Source organism: Panthera leo, chromosome F2 (assembly GCF_018350215.1).
Source record: "Panthera leo isolate Ple1 chromosome F2, P.leo_Ple1_pat1.1, whole genome shotgun sequence".
In the NCBI taxonomy this organism is placed as follows: domain Eukaryota; kingdom Metazoa; phylum Chordata; class Mammalia; order Carnivora; family Felidae; genus Panthera; species Panthera leo.
Genome location: NC_056695.1, coordinates 22,877,807 through 22,899,446, shown reverse-complemented (window position 1 = coordinate 22,899,446; position 21,640 = coordinate 22,877,807). Strand labels below are relative to the sequence as shown.

The 21,640-nt window shown below is 38.2% G+C and overlaps 1 protein-coding gene across 10 annotated transcripts in view; it reads right to left on the bottom strand.

The window, feature by feature from the left end:
* TERF1 (telomeric repeat binding factor 1) overlaps positions 1-21,640 on the bottom strand; it is a 50,503-nt gene that overhangs the window by 26,564 nt on the left and 2,299 nt on the right. For 7 of the 10 annotated variants that reach the window (XR_006198121.1, XR_006198120.1, XR_006198119.1 and 4 more), the window contains exons 2-8: positions 16,473-16,568; positions 12,068-12,189; positions 10,334-10,420; positions 7,099-7,248; positions 6,311-6,420; positions 2,971-3,033; positions 1,357-1,448 (exon numbers count right to left, since the gene is read on the bottom strand). Coding sequence is in view for 7 of the 10 variants with exons in the window: in XM_042923270.1 (XP_042779204.1) it covers positions 1,357-1,448; positions 2,971-3,033; positions 6,311-6,420; positions 7,099-7,248; positions 10,334-10,420; positions 12,068-12,189; positions 16,473-16,568 (720 nt within the window). In the remaining 3 variants the exon portion in view is untranslated. The remainder of the gene's footprint in view (positions 1-1,356; positions 1,449-2,970; positions 3,034-6,310; positions 6,421-7,098; positions 7,249-10,333; positions 10,421-12,067; positions 12,190-16,472; positions 16,569-21,640) is intronic. The other 3 variants (XM_042923277.1, XM_042923272.1, XM_042923273.1) reach the window with 3 other exon arrangements.

Below are 21,640 nucleotides of genomic sequence, written 5' to 3'. Positions count from 1 at the left end.
CATGAAGCAAATATTTCTTTGAGTTTAACTTTGCCATCTTTAAACTGAGGATGATAGTAGTACCTATGAATGTAAACATTTCAGAGCTGCAATTTACAAATATCGATGAATACCAGCCCTGTCATCAGCCATCAGCTATGAATAAATTTATCCATTTAGCACCTACTGCAGCCCCACTCTGTCCCTGGCATCAAGCTGGCACATCTACTAGTGTTATATGGATCAGGAAACAATACTGTGCAGCAACAGTTTAAATATCCTTGCATTCATTCATAGAGTACCCAGAACACAGTGTAGGTTCAATAAACATTTGCTGAATGAACATATACCAAGAAGAAACTTACAATCAAATTGTAATTTAAATAATTATGGACTGCTTTCAAGATTTTTTGATTCTTATTGCTTGTTTTTTAAATCCAGAGATGCCTTTTTTGAGAATAAATTCTAAATGCAATGAAGAGGGCAGCTAGATTCTACAGTCAATCCTCGTTATTCCTGGGTTCTGTAATTGTGAATTCACCTCCCTACTAATTACCTGTAACTCAAAAATCAATACATAGAGTGCTTTTGTGGTCACTGCAGAACAACAAAAAATTTAACTCCCCTGAAGTGTACGTTCCTAGCTGAGGTTAAGCAAGGTGAAGCTCTTTCATGTTTTAGCTCTGTTATAAATAATTGTCTTTTTTACATTCTATTTAATGCTACATTTTGTGTTTTTGGGTAATTTTGCTGTTTAAAAATGGCTCCCAAAAGCATTGTGGAAGTGCTGTCTAGAGTTCCTAAGTGCAAGAAGACTATAATGTTCCCAAAAGAAAAAATATGTGTGTTAGGTAAGCTTCATCCAGGCATGAGTTACGGTGCTACTGGCCGTGAGTTCAAGGTTAATGCATTAACATTATATATTAAGGTGTCTTTAAACAGAAACATATAAACACACTGAACAAGGTTATATATTTACCAGGTAACAAAACTGTGGTGACAAGAAGCTCAAAAGAATCTGGTCTTGTAATTCCCTTGTAATGGTTCAGTATTCACTAATCATGGTGACTTCATAGAACATAACTACCATGATCACAACTATACGTTTCAGGTAAGTAACTACCTCAAGTTCCTGAATAAAGTTAAGGTAGAAAAGCAGTGTACCAGCATAGCAAAATTAAACTAGGCAATCAGAACGGTTAACTTTCTAAATTAATCACTAACTTTTTAAATTAACTCTATGAGGTTATGACATTTAATCCTCTGTTTCAGTTTTCTGAAATGTGTCTGTGTGCTGTGGTGGGAAGGTCAAAGGCTGGATCACTTTCAAGGACACCTCAATTCTCCACTTCTAAAAACTGTAATAAGAGTACTCACTTTGAAGAGTTTCCACTCTTTCCTCTTTCTTATTAAAATCTTGCTGTCGGCTTCTGTGTTTCCATTTAGATAGAAAGAGATTCTTGTGAGACCTAAATTAAACATAAAAGCATAGAAAAGCTATAAAAAGGGTAGATGATTGGTCTCAACCTCTGTTCTAGGACCTTCTACTTTGGCCTTTTTCCTTAGGTGCTCTCCTTGCTGAGTGCCCCATCTTAACCTTGGCCTCTTAAGATTTTTGTTGTCTTTACTTCCCTCTCTTCCCGTCACTTATTTCTTCCATCTCATCTACTTAGAACTCTAGATTCTTTTGGCCTTCTAATTAGATGAAGACAAAGAAAAAAAAACCAAAAAACACCTCAGACTATCAGCTATGAACTTTCATTCTTTCCCATGCCTTTTAAGTTTATTTCCCAAAAGAGAAATTCCAAAATTCCTTTACACATAATGGCAGGTATCACTTATCTTTATAGCTTCCAAAGAGAGCTTTTCTGACAGGAAGGCTGGAAATACAGAATGTGGCAAAATTTTTTGACAACCCTGCAAAGTTGTTATTATTTCAGTTTTATAAAGGAGCTAGTTTAGATGAAAAAAGTAGCTCATCTAAGCCTAGGAAATGATTTTATCACCACCTAAAATCTCTATTTTTACCCCGCAACCTGCTAATCCTTTCTCTCCCTTCCAGAACTTTCTATCGTGCTCTCTGGAATGCTGTTTTCAATCTCTTCACCAGTTCCCCCACCTCTCCCCATTGTCTAAAAACTAGCTCCCTCTTAGGGAGGGCTCTGGTACCCCAAGGCCCTCCAGACTGGGCTGGCTCCTGAAGGGCTAGGAGGCAGCCTTTTGGTGCCCAGCCTCCTGGCTGCAACAAAGCTGGGGAGCAGGCCTGCTCAAGCAGAGCAGGCTTAATCTTCTTCCTTCTGTGACCCCAGGGTCCCAGAGATGGGTCTCTATACTTTTCATTTCCTAATGAATGCCTGCTTCCATAGAAACCTTAGCCCTTGCAGTTCATGCCACTGATGTGTACCACCTGCTACCATTCTTCAGGATCATTCACTATCCTTGTAAGCACTTCCCATCATTAACAGATCTTTCTCTACCCCCAACTGATGCTTTTATCATGTTATTTCAGTGTTCGCATCCCAACTGCTCCATCTCTGAAATCATTCATGTAGACTTTCTGCTCTCTGAATATGTTAGATTGTCTGTTACGAAATTTCTAGTAGATTAAACACACTTTTTCAAGTAATTTCATAAAATCAGAATGTGGGATATTCATCAGAAATGTAATCAACCCCCTAGCAACAGATCCTTGTTTCTGGGCCAGAATAAGAGTTTGTTAAACATCTGCTTTAAGTTCAAGCACTCCCTATATGTGTCTACCAAAAATGGCCTTGTGGAAACAATGTGTGACAACCCAGGATCCCAGAGGCAGGTCTCTATCGTTTTGAATTTCAAGACATGTCAGGGTCTTGAATATCTGAGGTAAGCAGGCACCTGCAATATTCTCTAAATCACACCATTTATATGACAGTTATAACATATTTAGGTCTGCAAGAAGTGCCTCAATCAAAGATTTTAAAGACAGAGAAGAAAAATGTCAATTTACTTCACCTCAATAAAGATACTGTACCCTCTGAGGATTCAGTTCCAGCAGACTTTTTGTCAGTAGTAACACTTTAAAAGAAAATTTGTAAGAATATAAACAAAAGAAACGTTTCACAAGGATAATACTATATAATCAAGTCATACTTCAATTTACACAAAATATCTTTGAAAAGAAACCTTGGTAACATTAGAACATATAGATAGTCCATTACAACATGGATAATTTCTGCCCAGATATGAGACCAGATATTAAATCAAGCTTTCACAAACATACGTCAAGCAAAGTTAATGTACTCCAGCATTCATGTCACTTTCAAAAACTCTCCCATGGATCCTTATCTCCATGAATGCAAGTATAATTTCTCGCCCTCCCCACGAGTCTCCAACCGAACTTTTTAACAAATTCATCTCTTTTGCTGAAGTTAAACTTAAGCTTCCACAAAAAAAGCATGACCATTTACATACCTCTGTGTCTTCACTGGAACTGTTCTTTTCTCCTAAAATGACACTTCCTCCTCAACCAACTGTAAAAATCCTAACTATCCTTCAAGGCCCTGCTCAATGCTCACCCCTCCTTGAAGCTACTCATCTCAACTTCTTTAGCATTTAAGTCTATCTATAAATTTTAACAACAAACTAGGTACTGTTAGTGTTTCATGTCTGTACTTCTCAATGCCTTGAAATAGTTTATAAGCTTTATCAGAGCAAAGTTGGCATCTACCATTGATAACATGAAGGCTTCATCTTTTGTCTGATTTCACAATCACACTTTTGATTCTATCCTTGTTCACTTATGTTCTGCTAACTTTTGTCCTCATATTGATAAATCTGATGTTTTACTTGTCCTGATCCTATTTGCTTCTAGAATGGTTTTGATAATTACTTGGTTCTTGATCTTTATTTTGTCTCTAGTTTTAGTTTTGCTCCCCATGTTTAGTGCATTCCAAGTTCTAATGTATGCCTCGTAATGAACTACATACCAAGGATACAAGGCTAACTAAGAACCTTTAAAGGATCCTCAATCTGGTGAGAAATACAGAAAAGTAAATAGGTATGTTACTATCCAAGATAAGTCCTTTTACAGAGATATGACTCAATGCTGTGGGAGCACAGAAGTGACAACTGATCCAGAGATCAGGTGATGTTTTGAGCTAGAACTTGAATGGCAAGTAAGGGCATGCCTTGGAGAGAACAGAAAGAAGGGAATTCAAAATTAAAGCAAGAGACCAGGCATGAAAAAGCTTGTCATATTTGAGGGTCAGGACTAAGTTCTGTGTTGCTAGAAAGTACCATGTATGTGGGCAGGGAGAGGTTAACGCTTAAGGGTAAGGTTGTATGTGAAGAAAACAGAAAGTGGGGGGATGTAAGGCTTTGCAAGCCATGGCAATAAATTCTAACTAGAAAACAGAAAGCCAAAAGAGATTATTAAGCTGGAAAGTGATTTAAACAGATTTATTTTTATGGGATGTTAACTCTAGAAATCATGTCAAGGATGGATTTGTATGGTACAAAGCTAAGTAATAACCTAGGACACAAGTGATAAACAATATATTAAAGAAGCATGAATCATGGCAAGTTTTAATTTTATTTTAAATTAAATTTAAAATTTTTATTTATTTAATTTTATTTTAAAGCAGCACTAGCCTGAGCAAGAAGGCTAGGCCACCGGAATGTATTGGGTCTCAGTATTATCACTAAACTGTGATATACTAAACAAAATAAAATAAATGAGCCAATAAAAATGAAAGACCTAGGGGGCACCTGGGTGGCTCAGTCGGTTGAGCGTCCGACTTCGGCTCAGGTCACGATCTCATGGTTTGTGGGTTTGAGCTCCACATCAGGCTCTGTGCTGACAGCTCAGAGCCTGGAGTTTGCTTCAGATTCTGTGTCTCCCTCTCTCTGCCCCTCCCTTGCTTGTGCTCACTCTCTTGGGCTGTCTAAAATAAACATTAAAAAATTAAAAAAAAAAAAAAGATCTACTTCTTAAAATGGATCTTAGAAAATCATAAGACTTTAATAGAGTTTTTAGGGAGATGAACCAGTAAGGGAGCAGATCACATTAACAGGTAGGGACAAGCAGGAACTATAAGACAACTAAGCTTAGTCCTGAGGTCTATCCAACTTGAACCCCGATCCCCATCTCTAAATAAGTAGTTAAGATGAGGAACCTGCAGCATTCGAGTGATGGCCAGCCCCCCCTCCCCCCCCCCCCCCCAAAACGAGAGACACTACATCCGTTGCAAAATACATCCATCTGGAGACCACGTGACTATCTGGCCACGGGTTAAGGGTGGAAGAATAGAGGGAATGGACCATAAGTTTAACAGAAAAGAACTTTATCATGGTAGAGTGTATCTTCTTCAATAAGGTTAGCTCCTAAAGCCAAGACAAAAGGTAAAAATTACCCTTGAAAATCTCTAAAACATAATTTTGGAGACTGAACTTGTCTCTCAATACAGTAGTCCCCCTCATCTGTAGTTTCGCTTTGCACAGTTTCAGTTACCCCCGATCAATTGCATCTGGGAGCAGATGATCGTCCTCCTGAGGATCTTATCAGCCGAACACTACATCACAGTGTCTGCGTCATTCCCCTCACTTCACCTCATCACCTACGCATTTCATCAGCTCACATCGTCACTAGAAGGGGAAGTACAGTACATGAAGATGTTTTGAGACCACATTCACATAACTTCTGTTCCAGTAGATTATTGTGGTTCATGTCTCACTGTATTTAATTTATAAACTAAGCTTTATCATAGGTATGTATGTATAGACAAAAACATAGCATATTTAGGGTTTGGTACTTTCTGTAGTTTCAGGCCTCCACTGGGGGGTCTTAGAACACATTCCCATGGATAAGGGGGATTACTATGTGTAGGACTAACATAGCCTATTTCCCTCCCGCGTTGGAGCAAATCCCAATTTCTTCAGTTGAGCACCAGATGAAGTGGTTAGCTTAAGGTTAAAGATGTAGGAACAGTATCTTAAAATACTAGAATAATCCTCAGGATAGTGAGTCACATGATGAAGGCATGTGGGATCTGAGAACTAAGGGGTACAGATGATTCAAGTTTCCAACTTTAACACTGTTCCAGAGCACACGTTGCCTGAGAATGGTAAATGGTATTACTCATACCATTTAAACTGTACTGTTTCCGCTTAACACATATAACAATGTGCATAAAACATGAAGTAACTATACAGTACTTCAAATATCCAAATGTTAACAATCAGTAAAACATACCCTCTATAATAATAATTTTTGTTAAAAATGGCTCACTAGCAACACTTTCACATAAAGATATTGTATCCATGAGACAAAAAATATATTAATGAATTTACAAACCTTTTTCCTACATCCAAATTAGCTTCAGTTTCCATTTCAATACTGTTACCATCAGGTTTCTCTTGAGAAGTTGTTCTTGCTCTTTTACTTTCCACTACTTTTGCTGCTGCCTTAAAAAATGGGGTTGTGAAAGAGGAAGGAATTCATGAAGCCATTCTGAACAAAGAGCATTAAAATTAAGCCTTCTAATTCCTTGACAGTCATAACCAAAGCATCTGTTGACAGGTCAATAAAGGGACTGCGCTGTATTTTTCTCCAGGAAGTATGATATCAGTAGCAGCTGCATTAGTTACCTGCTTTGTTTTTAAGCCTTATGGAGAAGGTCTTTCCTTGTACATGTATTTCATATATAAAATGCTTGCTAGGCAATATTAAGATAAAGGGTTACTTAAAAAAAAAAATAAATAAAAGTTCCAGATATTTTAAGACAAAACCCCCTTACTCATTGCTCCACTGAGGATAAAATGTTACAAAAGAAATTTTTTAAAGGCCTTTCTTCAGTCCAATTTTACTTTTTACAAAAAAATGCAAAAATTTTCTTTAACCTATTTTTCCCAACTTTTTATTTTGAAAAATTTGCCCAACTCTTGTTTTAAAAAATTTAAAAAATACTGCGAAGATCACTGATAAACTCTTGAGATTCACTAATTGTAACGTTTTGGCATTCTTCTACAAAATCACTAAATAAAATTCCAATTAGTTTTTAAGGATTTCTATTCCAAGTATTCTCCTTTATTATAACAATTTATCCTTAGCTTATTGTTCGAGTCTCTTTGAAATACGCATACCTTCATAAGAAAGGCTGATGATTTTTCACTTATTACACAATTCACATAACTCTTAATTTTCTCCATCATGTGGTTGTAGCTGAAGTGTTGAAAAATGGAGTGGAATGTATCTCTCTGAGCGATTACCATAAGCAATTTCCTTTTTAAAGGCTAAAGAAAACAGGAAAAACATATTAATACATAAATCACAAATAAGATATTACAAATTTTGTCACATATTATTTAATTTAAAAAAGTCACGTTATAAACTCAGGGATACAGGAGATTTTAAAAAATTCTGTTTCAAATGGCCCACCAATATATTTTTTCTTACTTAAAAAAAAAAAAAAAACTACATTGTATTTCACACATATAACAAAAAGATTAAAAAATAAATTATGAACCTGAATGTCCACTGCCAAGTTTATGGAAATAAAACATCATCTGTACAACTAAAGCTCTTGTTTATTACCAAAATGATTGCACTTCCAGCTTCTCCTCTGCTCAAGGTGACCATTATCCTGAATATAGAATTTATCATATTCATGCATTCCTTTAAACTTGCACTATGTATGTATGCACCCATAAATATATGGTACTGTTTAGCATAGTGTATTTTCTGAAACTTGCTATATTTTGCTCAGCTCTGTGACACTTATTCATGTTGATAATATTTTTATAGAATTAGCTACTTTTACTGCTGCACAATATTCCACTGATCAAAAATACCATTTATTCATCCATTCTTGCAGCCTTTTGAAAGCAGTTAGAGGCTATTTTCTATTACTGTAGCACTGGTAAACATTTCTCTACATGTCTTCTTGCGCACATTACAAGTTTTTCTTAGACATCAGTTCTTTAAAGGCTGGTTGCACAATTAAAGCTAGAGAGCTTTCAAAAAATTCTACTTCTCAGGCTCTATTCCAGACCAATTGTCTTAGTGGGGCCTGTTTTTTGTTTGTTTGTTTTTAAATAAAACTTCATGGCTTTTAAAATGTGCAGTAAAAATAAAAATTTACTCCAGGGTATTTATCTAGAAGTAGAATTGCTGGAATGCATACTTACAGATTTTACTAAAATGCTCTCTTAAGTTTAAGTACTAATTTACATACACCACTGAGAGAAAGGTATGGCAGCCTTACCATTTCTCCACTCTTTGGGCCAGCTGTTGGTATTCTAAGATATTTTAATTGTTGCCAGTCTGAGGTATAGGAAATACTATTTCAATATATTACTTGGGATTGCCTTGATTACTCATGATAGTGAGATTAAGTGCTTCCTCTTATGCTTCCTGGTTGTAAGGAAGGTTTCCTCTTCTGTGAAGTAGAGTGGAGTTTTCAGTAGCCTCACAGGGCTAAGGCAAAAAAGGTGGGGGCAGGAAACTCAATAAACATATCAGGCTTTCAGCTGAGATCTCTGGAGGGTTACACCCTAGGAACAGGGCCACATTAGAGAAAAACTAAGTCTAAATAAAACTACAACCTGCTCTTGACCTAGCTCAGTCCCTCAAGTGGATTAAGGTGACCACTCTTCTACTCTATACCAGCATAGGAAAAGGTGCTCAACTTCACTATTCATGAGAGACAGAGAAACTAAAACCCAACGTGATAGTACTACATATTTGCCAGCATACTAAAAGGAAAACAACAGAGAAGGTCTGTGAAGCAACTGGAACTCTTGCACACTACCGAAGGAACTGATATAACCACTTTGGAAAACTATTTGGCAGTTATCTACTAAAACTGAGTATGTGCATACCTTATAACCCACCAAATCATTCTTAAGTATATACCCAACAGAAACACATACATTTATTCTACAAAAGACGTATAAAAGGAATGTAACAGCCAAAAACTGGAAATAACTCAAATGTTTCTCAACAGTAGAATGGGTAAGTTGCATATTCCAACAATGGAACAATGGAAATAAATGAAATATTGTTAGAAGCAACACCATGGATCAATCTTATATAAACTTGCTATATGACTGTAATATATAAAGTTTGGAAACATGTAAAACTAATCTTGGATGTTACAAGTCAGGGTAGTGGTTATCCTTGAGAAGGTAAGACAGTGACTGGAGGGGTGCTGGTGATGTTCTTTTCCTTGATATAGGGGCTCATCACACAAGCATGTTTCTTTTGTGAAAAGACACCTGTTTATACATTGATGGTATACGTATGCTACTAAAGGTATACTACTGTTCAATAAAAAGTTCACTAAAAAAATATGTAAAAAAACGGGGTGCCTGGGTGGCTCAGTCACTTAAGTGTCTAACTTCAGCTCAGGTCATGATCTCGCGGTTCATGAGTTCGAGCCCGGCATCGGGCTCTGTGCTGACAGCCTGGAGCCTGCATCAGATTCTGTATCTCCCGCTCTCTCTGCCCCTCCCCGACTCGTGCGCTCACTCTCTCTTTCTCTCTCTAAAATAAATAAACATTAAAAATTTTTTCAAAAAAAATATATAATTATCTTTTATTTCTTTAAATGAACTTAATTTATTCCAACACTGTAATACTGAAAAACAAGTTCTACTGACCTTAACATTACATTACACATACACACAAAAACTACTAATGATCACATAAGAGACTTCTAAAAAATAATTATGTTTCCTATACCTCTGCTACCCAATATGGTAGCCATCAGCCAAATGTAGCTACTGGGCCTTTGAAATGTGAGACCTGAATTTAGACATAAGTATAAAATACACATCAGATTTCAAAGACTCAGTACAAAAAGGAGAGTGTAAAATATCCCATCGATACTTTTTTATGTTGATTAAATGCTGAAAATGATGCTTTGGGATATACTGGGTAAAATGAAATATTAAAATTTGTTTCAGTCATTTCTTTTGACTTTTTTTAATGTGGCTACTAAAACACGTATGTGACTTGCATTATTTTTCCCTTGGACAGCACTGTTCTATCCTGTTTAAAAGAGAAAGCATCCCCTTCTTCCTCCAGTGTTCTTTGAATCTACCTCACTCCATACAGACAGTTCTAAAATTCTGATTGTAGGGCGCCTGGGTGGCTCAGTTGGCTAAGCGTCTGATTCTTGGTTTTGGCTCAGGTGATGGGTCTCACAGTCCGTTGGAGCCCTGTGTTGGGCTTTGCACTGAGAATGGAGCCTTCTTGGGATTCTCTCTATCCCTCACTCTCTGCCTCTCCCTGGCTCATGCACACACACTCTCAAAATAAATAAACTTTAAAAAAAAGAAAAGAAAAGAAAATTATAGTTCTAGTTTGACCAACTACCTCATAAGAATTTGGGTCATCAAATATTCTTTCAAAGACTTCTTCTGCTTCTTTAAAATTGCCATTTTCCATACAAACAGCTATCGCCTAAAAGATAGGATGACAAATACATACCTTAGGCTGCTTTTTAAAAACGTATAATTGTGGTTTAATATTGAAATAAGTCCTGTTAAATGTAAACGACTTCACTAAAAAATGTGATAAATGATTTAAAATACCTTTTCAAAGATGAAGTAACTGTGGTTTGAAAAGGATGTAACAATTTTTCATTGGCCCCTTGTATCTCTATTAGTAAATGCCCAGCATTCTACCTCTTTCGAATTTAGGCCAATTAAAAGCAGACATTAAGGGGTGCCTGGGTGGCTCAGTTGGTTGAGCATCTGATTCTTGATTTTGGCTCAGGTCATGATCCCAGCGTTGTGGGCTCGAGCCCCACGCTGGGCTTTGCACTGAGCATGGAGCCTACTTAAGCTTCTCTTTCTCCCTCAGCCCCTCTCCCCCACTCACACGCTCTAAAATAAAATAACCAAAAAAAGCAGACATAAATAAATTAGGAGCTACATTATGTACATTTAGGGCCCACCTAAATATTAATACGAGCAAAAGGGAAATGAGAGAGGAGGTGGATGGTGTTTCTGATGATTAGGATGTGTAAAATTAGTTAGGATCCTTAAAAATCTCTAATAGAAACCTAGGAAACCAGATGCTTCTGAATAATCATTTTATAAACTGGCCTTTCTGATATTTTATGGTAAGATATGGGACTACTATTACCATCTGGATAGTTTTGTAAACTTTGGCAAGCTATTTAACCTCATGTGCCTCAGTTTCCTTGTATGTAAAACAGTGTAAGGATTAGACTTCTATGTGAAAAGTGCTTAGAATAGTACGTGACGAATAGCAAGCAATATATTATATTTGCTATGAATTTATGGTAACCCGCTCAACTTTACCTTAGTATATTAATGATGGCCTGCTTCCTCTAGAATCCCCTCCAAAAACTGGGATAACATGACAAAGCTCTTCATCCCAGGCTGAAATTCTTAAAAGTAGCAGTCATATTTTTGCCTGTTCTCTTCTGGTCTTAATTCCACTTGGCAATCACCACACTAACAATAATTCATTTTTGGGAAGGTGGGCTTTCATCTGGAGTTTTTTCTCCTACCCAACCATAAAATAATTTTCTAAAACTGAGGAAAAATTTATTTAACTAGAACAATCCTTAGTATTTGCTTTGCCCGGTAGCAAAACATATTTTCCCTGCTACTGTATCTTTGAATGACTTTTTTGGCTCTCACTCTTTAATAGGTTACTCCTAAAACTCCCTCTACACAGTTAAAATTTTACATTCCCTTATTCACAAAAACCTATGAATTTCTTACCAAATATTCTGTTTTTCATATTTGTAATTTTTAATAGAAATTGAGACAGTACAAACTACTGATTTTTGAAAGTTGCTTTGTGATCTTTAAACTGATGCAGTGTATTTTCTCAAGTGGGGGCAATATATATATACATACTTAGGTAGCAAACATTAAGTCCCAACTCTCAGAGCTTGTGTCAAAGAATATAAACCAGAGGTCAAATTTCTGAAGATAGTAAGTATATTAAATTTTACTTTGGGTTTACCGCCCAACTTCTATTAAGTAGCTCTTAATTGCTCTAGATGTTGTGTGCTTAGATTCTATAATAATAATAATAATAATAATAATAATAATAATGTAATACTCATACCTGAATTTTAATTAAATTCTGTATTTCTTCATGAAGTTTGTCATGTTCGTTTTCAATTGAGGCCCAAATCATCAGGGCGGATTCCAAGGGTGTAATTCGTTCATCACTTTCAAACTGTGCATCTTTTAAAACCAGAACAAAAATAAGTAATTAAGGAAGCTAAATAGAACCTTACTTTGGTCAATTTTTAATGAATTCAGTTCTTTAAATGTTTATGGAGTATATACTCTGTGCTAGGCAGTATTCCTGTACACAACAGTTTAGGCAAGTGATTTGATTCAAGTTAATTTCCTTTTCTTCCTTTGAAAAATCTGAAGGAGCATGCAATTTAAATGTCAGGAGTTTCAACGATTTCTACTTTATTTCCTGTTGTCTTCTAATTGTGTCTTCAACATTTTGATAATTTACTTAATGTTTACTTATTTTGAGAGAGAGAGAGGAAGACAGAGAATCAATCCCAAGCAGGCTCTGCATTGTCAGCACAGAGCCTGATGTGGGGCTCAATCCCACAAACTGTGAGATCATGACCTGGGCCGAAATCAAGAGTTTGACGCTTAACTGACTGAGCCACCCAGGCACCCCTCCAACATTTTAAACATAAAAATTTATTAATTTGTAGAGTAAGTCTTTTTATATTCCTGGCCCTGTGCCAGGTACTTAGGATACGACCAGGAAGAAGAAATGGTTCCTGCCCTTATGAAACCCGACTGCTAGCTATGAAGAAAGACAAACTGATGTGACTGGTACTTTATTAGAATTATGTATTATGCCAGCGCTTCTCAGCTCTAGCTATACCTCAGAATCATCAGAGGAGCTTTAAAAAACTACAGGGATGCCTCTACAGAGTCCGACTCTTGATTTTGGCTCAGGTCATGATCTCACGGTCAGGACGTGAGATCAAGCCCCAAGTCAGGCTCCGCATTGAGCGTGGAACCTGCTTGAGATTCTCTCTCTGCCCCACCCCTGTGTGGTGTCTCTCTCTCTCAAAGTAAATATACAAAATAAAATGCAAATAACCTAGACCCATCCTTTAGAGATTGATTTAATTAGTACAAGGTAGAGCCCATGCATCTGTATTTCCCAAAAACCCTCTAGGAGGGTCTAGTGTATATGAGGAATAGAATATCAACTCTACGAAAGGATACTAGAAGAGAATCCTTCATGGAAGAGAAACAATTCAAACTGGGACACTGAGGATAAATAGGAGATAACCAAGTGAAGAGGATAAGGATGGGAAGGAGAACATTTCAGGAAGGCAGCAGCAGAACAAAAGGCAGAGGAGTACAAAAGATATTCATACTCATAGTCAGCACATATTAACGTCCTATTACATGTTAGGCACTATGCTAAGTGGTTAACATGCAGTAGCTCCTTTATCCACACAATTTCTTTAAAAGGGTATACAACGTTATCAACTTTGTCTTTTATAAAGTAGGACCTGAGACTTGGAGAGGTGACACAGCTAACAAGTAGTAGAAGCAGACTCCAGAACACTTAAACACCACTTACTTTGTCTCAAAAAAGGTGTGTTTCAGGAATAACAAGATGCTTGGTAAGGCTAGAGTACATGCTGGAAAGCATGAAAGATGAAAATGCAAAGGCAGATTGCCTAATCCTTCTAATTTCACATTTTTTTTTTTCTTTTAAAAACTCACTTCAGGGGTGCCTAGGCAGTTCAGTCACACCAGTGTCCGACTCTTGATTTTGGCTCGGGTCATGATCTCATGATTCGTGAGAGTGAGCCCATCAGCTGACAGTGCAGAGCTTGCTTGGAATTCTCTCTCCCTCTCTCTCAGCCCCTCCAACCCTTGTGTGAGTGCTCTCTTTCTCTCAGAATAAACACTTACAAAAATAAAAACTCACTTAAATATTTATATTTCCTATTAGGTTTCTGGACGGACATTATCTAACCCATCTCATTAATCTGCCTTCCTTCTCATAAATGTGAGATGTAGGGGAAAAATGTATCACTGTTAAATCTTAATTTCAAAAACTTTAGAGTAGACTTTCACTTTCAGGCAGAATGTGGTAGGCCAACATTCCTATTACAGCTAGAAAAAAGTGGGATAAATTGCAAAAGCATGTTGCTAAAGGCACGGGATAGTGGTGGAAGCAGAGAGAACTAGATGAACTACATCTCCAGGGAGAGAATCCTTTTGAGGGGAGGTGATGAGGGGCAGCTTTTCTTCCCTGGCCTCATTTGTTTATAAGGCGAAGATTCAGTAAGTGCATTCCAGGCAGGGAGATTTTACTGGGGTAATAGCAACAAGGAAAGCTTCTGGCGGTTTCCTTGGGGCTAGCTTGGTGGACTGGATAGAAGAACTGAAAACACATGGTTGGTATTCCCCTCAGGACATTTGCTGAGTTCTGGGGCAGTTCGGAAAGCTGGGGTAGAAAGGTAGGGAAGTCTCCCGGAGCTGTACAGAACTTAAAAAATAAAGTCCCATGAAAGAATGAAACCTGTCATAAACAAAACGTTTGCCCTTCAACACATCTGCCACATTTCAAAGCTATGTGGGGCAGAGACTAAAGCTAATATGGTAGCCACTGTCATACATAATTGTTAAACAGGTAAAATATGGCTAGTTCCAAATGGAAATGTGCTTTAAGTATAAAATACACCCAAGGTTTCAAAGACTTACTGCAAAAAGAGGGGTAAAATGTCTCATTAACATGTTTTATGTTGATTATATGTTTATGTATTTTAGAAATATTGGGTTAAATAAGATATTGCCAAAATTAAGTCCATCTATTTCTTTTCAATTATACATATAGCTCACATTTCTAATAGGCAGTGCTGCTGTTGAGCAACCACTTTAAAAAAAAAAAGGGGGGCGCCTGGGTGGCGCAGTTGGTTAAGCGTCCGACTTCAGCCAGGTCACGATCTCGCGGTCTGTGAGTTCGAGCCCCGCGTCAGGCTCTGGGCTGATGGCTCAGAGCCTGGAGCCTGTTTCCGATTCTGTGTCTCCCTCTCTCTCTGTCCCTCCCCCATTCATGCTCTGTCTCTCTCTGTCCCAAAAATAAATAAATAAACATTGAAAAAAAAAAAAAAAAAAAAAAAAAGGAAGAATTATATATATAGCTGAAAGTCTACCATATAAATTAAAATAAAATTTTAATTGCTGCCTCACTTGAGTCCATTATGGTGAAATACATTGATTGTTGATAATTGACATGGGCCTATCATGTCTAAGATATACCCAAAGGGGGATCCTGGTGAGTTTCAAGATTAAACCATGGCGCCACACACACATTCTGCATTTCTTTCCAGAAAGAAAGGAGAGGCTAGAGGAAGGGCCGTCCGGGAGAAAGTTAAGATCCACCGAACAACTGCTAACATGTGAAACACAGTTGGGCACTTTAGAATATTTTGTCATATTTAATTTACAAAACAACTGTTAACAACCATGTTAACTTATTGTCCGCATGGTCAGGAATTCTCTGATTGTGTCCACATCCAGATGCTTTTCTTCTTTAGCTACAGGCCCAGACTACCTATAGTTCTGTCTCCCTATATCTACTCTGCTTCTAGTCCTAGTCACTTATGGTCATGGCATTAATTGCAGCCCTAGTCTTACCCCCAACACGCAGCATACTGTATGAGCCAGAGCTGGACAGTGAACGTCACGAGAGTGGTACTAATGCACTGGGATTTTTCCATACTACAACAGGATTATAAGTAAACAGTTTCATGTTAAGTACTGCCTACCACTTAGCACTGTTGGGAAAGCATTTGTGTAAATTGTAAACACCAATATAAATATGTAATTATTTGTAGCAAAAGGTCCTTTAAGTGACCATGTTGTAAATATCACCCATTACTAATAAACTGAAGCAGGCTTGCCCATTACAATCTAAAATTACCTGTAGAGATAAAGGAGAGAGCTTTTATAGCTATAAATCATATTCACCTATCTAAATAAGTACTGAAATCAAGTTCAAATAAAAGGTTTCAATTATCATAGTTGTGAGTAAAAAACAGAATGTGTATGGAAGAGTCACCACAAAGTTACCATAGTCAAATTTAAAGTAAATCTCCAAGAGAGTCCATGAAGCGTGGCTCCCCATGTGTCAGAATCACTTGGGAACTTATCAGAAATAAAAACTCCAGGGCCCCTCCCATCCATCCTATTGCATCAGGAATTCATGGTAGGGAAGGGGACTCAGCATTCTGTTTTTTAACAAGTGTTCTAATAATTCTGAAGCAAGCTAAGTTTGACAACCAGCGCTCTAAGGAGATGAGAACTATATTTCTTTTCCTTTAAAAATGCTTGTATAGATGTACATGCCAAATACATAGTGCAAACTCTCAAAAACAACTAACAGCTTCCATGTGTTTCCTCTCATTGTTTTACCTTTAGACATAGATTAAAACATTTCAAAAATAAGATAAAAACATATTTACCAAGGGTTTTTCCTGCTGCAACTCTTGTCAAAAACTGACATATGAATATAGTTCTCAACTGATAAGCGGTTAGACTGGACAGCCCATGAATAATAGCTGAAAAAGAAAAGATGTGAATTTTATTAAAATATTAAAAAAAAAAGCCAAACTTGACCCAGCAGTGCCTCTGTGTGGTTGGTTGAGTAATAGGTTATAAACATGCAAAAATCATAAACCGAGAGCTATATGCTTTTATTTATAGGCAATTTTTTTTAAAAATGAGAAAAACAGCAATGAGCACTTTTCTTGTAAAATAAAAACAGATTTTCACATGCAGAATAATAAATACTTAAAAGTACTTTCACAGGTAGCATTCTATACTAATAAAAAGGGAGATTTAGACTCAAACTGTAAAATGTGTCTAATCATTAGCTGGAAGTTTATTTTATACCTTAAAACTCCTACCTAATATTATAGGAAATATTTTATATTATTTTGGTCAAAGTTTCAGTTAAGGGAGTCTATTAAACTTACAGAGATTTAAAAAACCTATTTATTGGGGCAAGCTGGCAGCAAGGAGACGGCCCTAGGTGTGGCCACCTGCTGCACCCGAGGCCCCGTGGCCTTTCCAGAAAGCCTTGTGGGTCCAAAGAAGTGAGCGCACAGCCTGGTCCAACAAGAGCGTGTTGGCTTTCTCGCCATGGCCATGGGAACGTCCTGATAAAGCCTCTTCCGGGGCAGCTGGCAGCTCTGGCACTCCGCAGCCCTGACCTTGGAGCTCCTGGAGGGCTGCAGTGTGAGTGCTCCACTGAGGCACGAGGCCAGTCAAGCTGGTCCCCCTGTCCCGAAAGGTGCGCAGCCCAGCACCCCAGGCTTACAGGCGCGGGGAGCCCCCTCTGCTGGCGGTTCTGCGCTCTCACCTCAACGCTCTGCAAGCAGTGGCCCCTGTGCATGCAGAGATGGCAGGGAGCACCTCAGGCTTGCCCTGCCGGCTGGTGGAGGACCCTGCGATGGCGGGAGAATGTGCTCCGTGTGCGAATTCCAGACTAAAACCACCTGAGTGTGCTTCCACAGGGTATGTGGAGAAAATCACATGCAGCTCATTTAAGAGGAATGTTCCAAAGCTGTCGCTCAGCTCCAGTAGAACAATACTTATTCCAGAAATTCGAAGGGGCCGTCAGAGACGTGCCCTTGGTGTTCGCTGTGTTCGTCAGTGACAGCTGGGCAGAAAAGCTCTGGAAACAAATCAAGTCCACATTGCTACCTTTTACTCTTTGATAGATGTTTTAGGGATCGTGTCTCAGACACAGACCATAGTATAAACGAACTTGTGGCGCTCCTTCTTGGGAACTTGTGGTGGCAATCCCCTCTTGGTCTCCAGTCTAGATCATTACCGGAGCAAAATAAAGAGCAGAATACTTCCTTTATTGTAATTTGGTTTGGGACAAGAAGTCATAGGGGCAGACACGGAAAGGGGGCAGCAACTTTAGGCCTCAGTTTACCAACTACCTATCTTCCCTTTCTTCTGCTACTTATTTAAAACTTTCAGGGTACAATTTCAGCAAAAAAGTTTATTTCTCAGCCAAAACCTGTTTCTCCTCAACCCTAACCCCAAAGAAGAAATAAAACTGCAGATGTATAAAAAAAATGTATTAATGTTAGTCTTCCAAATATTTGAATGCCCACGCAGATGTTATGCTAGGCATTGAGTATGATGCTGGAGTAAACCATAATCCTGGATCTCAGTGAATTTATTACTATGTAGCAATGAAAGACAAATGATTGAACAATTTAAGTAAAAACGTGGAGAAAACTGAAAAAGACAAGTACAGAATGCTATGGATGCATATAACAAAGAAAGCTTAGAATGTGTTTTAGTAGCTAGTTGGAGGAAGGAGATAGGAAAGCTTTTCTGAGGAAATTATGTTTAAAGTAAGACCTGAAGGTTCCACAGTTACACTTCACCCAGGGCTTGGTTGGTGTATATAAAGATTAAATCAACTAGCAAAACCAAAAAGTGGTCTTGCAGCTACTAAGCAGATAAAAGACAAATACGTTAACTTGTATTTATTTCCTCAATTCTAAAATAGCATAATCTTAAGCTATACCCGAGATTATCTGGACCAAAACCAGCTACAATTTAATTAAACAAGATTCAGAGAGAGCACAAAATTAATATAAAATTTAAACAGTTCAATACTTAACAGCTACTGCTAGCCAATGTTAAAGACAGAAACCAAAAGTTACGCAAGTGATTCATTAAAATTTTAATGCCACAAAGATTAAGTATGGTATAGGAGCAAAACAAAAGAATCTACTCTATGCTAGGGAAGAAAGTCAGACCTCTATCTCACCTCCCTCCATATTCAATTTAGTCCATATGCAGTACCTACAAATACCACTGCCTTTCTGTTCTTTGTACCTGCTAGCCAAAAAACAAAATAAAAACAATGAAAACCTCCCCTGGTTGAACCTGGCTACTTGCTTTCTCCTCACCTGTAACCAAACACTGCTGACAGAAACACGTTAGGGAGATCTACTGACTGGCTGCAATAGCCACTGTATTTAAGCACTTCTAACACCAGGCACTACTCTAAGCACTCTATACCAGTGGTCTTCAAATGGGGGTGATTTTGTCCCTTAGGGGACATTCAGCAGTGTCTAGAGACAATTCTGAAAGTCACGAGTAGAAGGGGAATGCTGCTAGCATCTAGTAGTTGAGGTCTGGGACGCTGCTAAACGTCCTACAAAGCACAGGAGAACCCTCACCTTCACCCCCCTCCACTCTCGTGTGTATGCAGAACAAAGAGTCATGTGGTGCAAACACACAGTGTCAACAGTATTGAGGCCGTCGAGAAACCTTGCTTTATATCGATCAGTTCATGTGTTTCTCTCAACAACTCTCTTAAGTAGATACTATTATCAGCACTTTACAGATGAGGAAACTGAGGGCGCCTGGGTGGCTCAGTCGGTTAAGTGTCTGACTCTTGATTTTGGCTCAGGTCATGATCTCATGGTTCCTGAGTTCGAGTCCGCATCAGACTCTGTGTTGACAAACAGGAGAATCCCTCCTTGGGCTCTCTCACTGTCTCTCTGCCCCCCACCCCAAATAAAAAGATGAGAAAACTGACCTACCAAGAGGTAAGTAACTTGCTTCAGGTCTAACAGCTATAAAGTAGCAGAGCCAGGAATCAAACTCAGACAATTTATTCTGGAGCCCATGCTCTTTTTTTCTTTCTTTCTTAAGTTTATTTATTTATTTTGAGATAGAGAGTGAGCAGGGGAGGGGCAGAGAGAGGAAGAGAGAGAATCCCAAGCAGGCTCTGCTGTCAGCGTCAGCCAGAGACCGGACTAATATCCCATGACCTGACCCCTGAGATCCTCACCTGAGCAGAAAAAAATCAAGAGTCAGATGCTTAATGGACTGTGCCATGCAGGTGTCCCCCCAGAGCCCATGCTCTTAATCATTATCTTAAACTGCTTCCTAGTCTGGAAACGGCCTAAGTTAAGTGAGGTGTGAGAATAATTGTGAGTCAGAATGAAAGAGCTAAGAATTTTCTAGAAAGCATCAAGAGTTGTGTGTTTTTGAAAAGTTTTGAAAAGTAAATGAAATTCTATAAAAGATAAAAGGAAGTCCTTTCAGTCAAAATGGAAATACAGAGACAACACTATGTTCACAATTTATAGGTCACTGACTAGCAGTGCAACTTTAAAAAATAGTTTACTCTCTCTGGCTTTCTGTGCCCTGATCCTAAAAATAATAGAGGTGGCCTAGATTATTCCTCGGGTCTTGACCTAGAACCTCAAAAGAAGTCTTTAATTTTTAGAAAGGTTTTCAATTTATAGAATTATTGTGAAGACAGAAGTCCTATATACCCTCCCCCCACTTTCCCCTATTAATAACATCTTGTATATGTATGGTACAGGTTACATTAATAAATCAATATTAATACATCATTAACTAAAGTCCATGGTCTTTTCTGACTACCTCAGTTTTTACTTATGTCCTTTTTTTTCTGCTGATATCACCCAGGACACATTACATTTAGTCATCATCACAGTTTCTCAGATTTTCCTTGGTTTTGATTACCTTGGCAGTTTTGAGATATTTTGTAGTGGGCTTTGTCTGATGTTTTTCTCACAATTTGATTGGAGTTAAGAAGTTTTGGGAGGAAGATCAAAGAGGTAAAGTTCCATATTCAATACATCATATAAAGTATATATAATGCCAAACTGTCACCGTTCCTGTTGACCTTGATGACCTAGGTGTGAATTAATCTTTGTTAGGCTTCTCTACTGTAAAGTTATCCTTCCCCCAATGCCATACTGTACTTCTCAGAATAAAGTCACTCTGCACAGCCCACACTTAAGGAGTGGGGTGTTAGGTTTCACCTCCTTGACGACATAGTAGCTTCATAAATTACTTGGAATTCTTCTGCAGGAGATTTGTTTCTTATCTCATCTCCTTATTTATTCCATCATTTATTTACATCAGTATGGGCTCACAGATAATTATTTTACCTTTGGGTTAGAATTCAAACTATTTTCTTGCTCGAGTTGCTCTGGCCATTGGGAGCTCTTACAGCTGGCTCCTGTTCCCTTTGTACCCCCAAAAGTTCTTTTTGTCTGGGGGTTTGCTGTTAGCACTTCCTTACTTTCTGGCACAAGATGCTCCAGGTTCATCTGTCCTATCTCCTGTCCCAGGGTCAGATTCAGGCCATTTCTCCAAAGAGCGCTGGTTCCCTTTATTAAGGAATGGTATTAGAAACCAAGCCTCCAGTGCTAGGTTACTACGTAGGGTTACATTGCTTCTGTGCCCTTTCGTCTAACAGAATAAGTAAATGAATATATACTAACTAACCTGTGTCTAGACATGTATAGAAATATGCATAAACATTTCTATATGTAATCATTGTTAAAAGAAAACCACAGGCCCAAAATGGTGTCACTCTGGCTAAGTCCCCAAACTGGGCTTACCACCAAATCTGGCTGCACTTTCAACCTTCCCCAAATAGTCTAAACCGGTTGGTAGGAATTTTGTGACTGGAGCCAAAAAGTCTGCCAAATGGGCCTTCTCCATCCCCCAAAGAAAGATGAGGTAATCTGCGTAAGACGCCTGCTGTTCCTCCTAAAGGGAATGGACCTAGACTGGAATAATTCTTTTCTTTTGCTTATAACTTTCTTGCCCT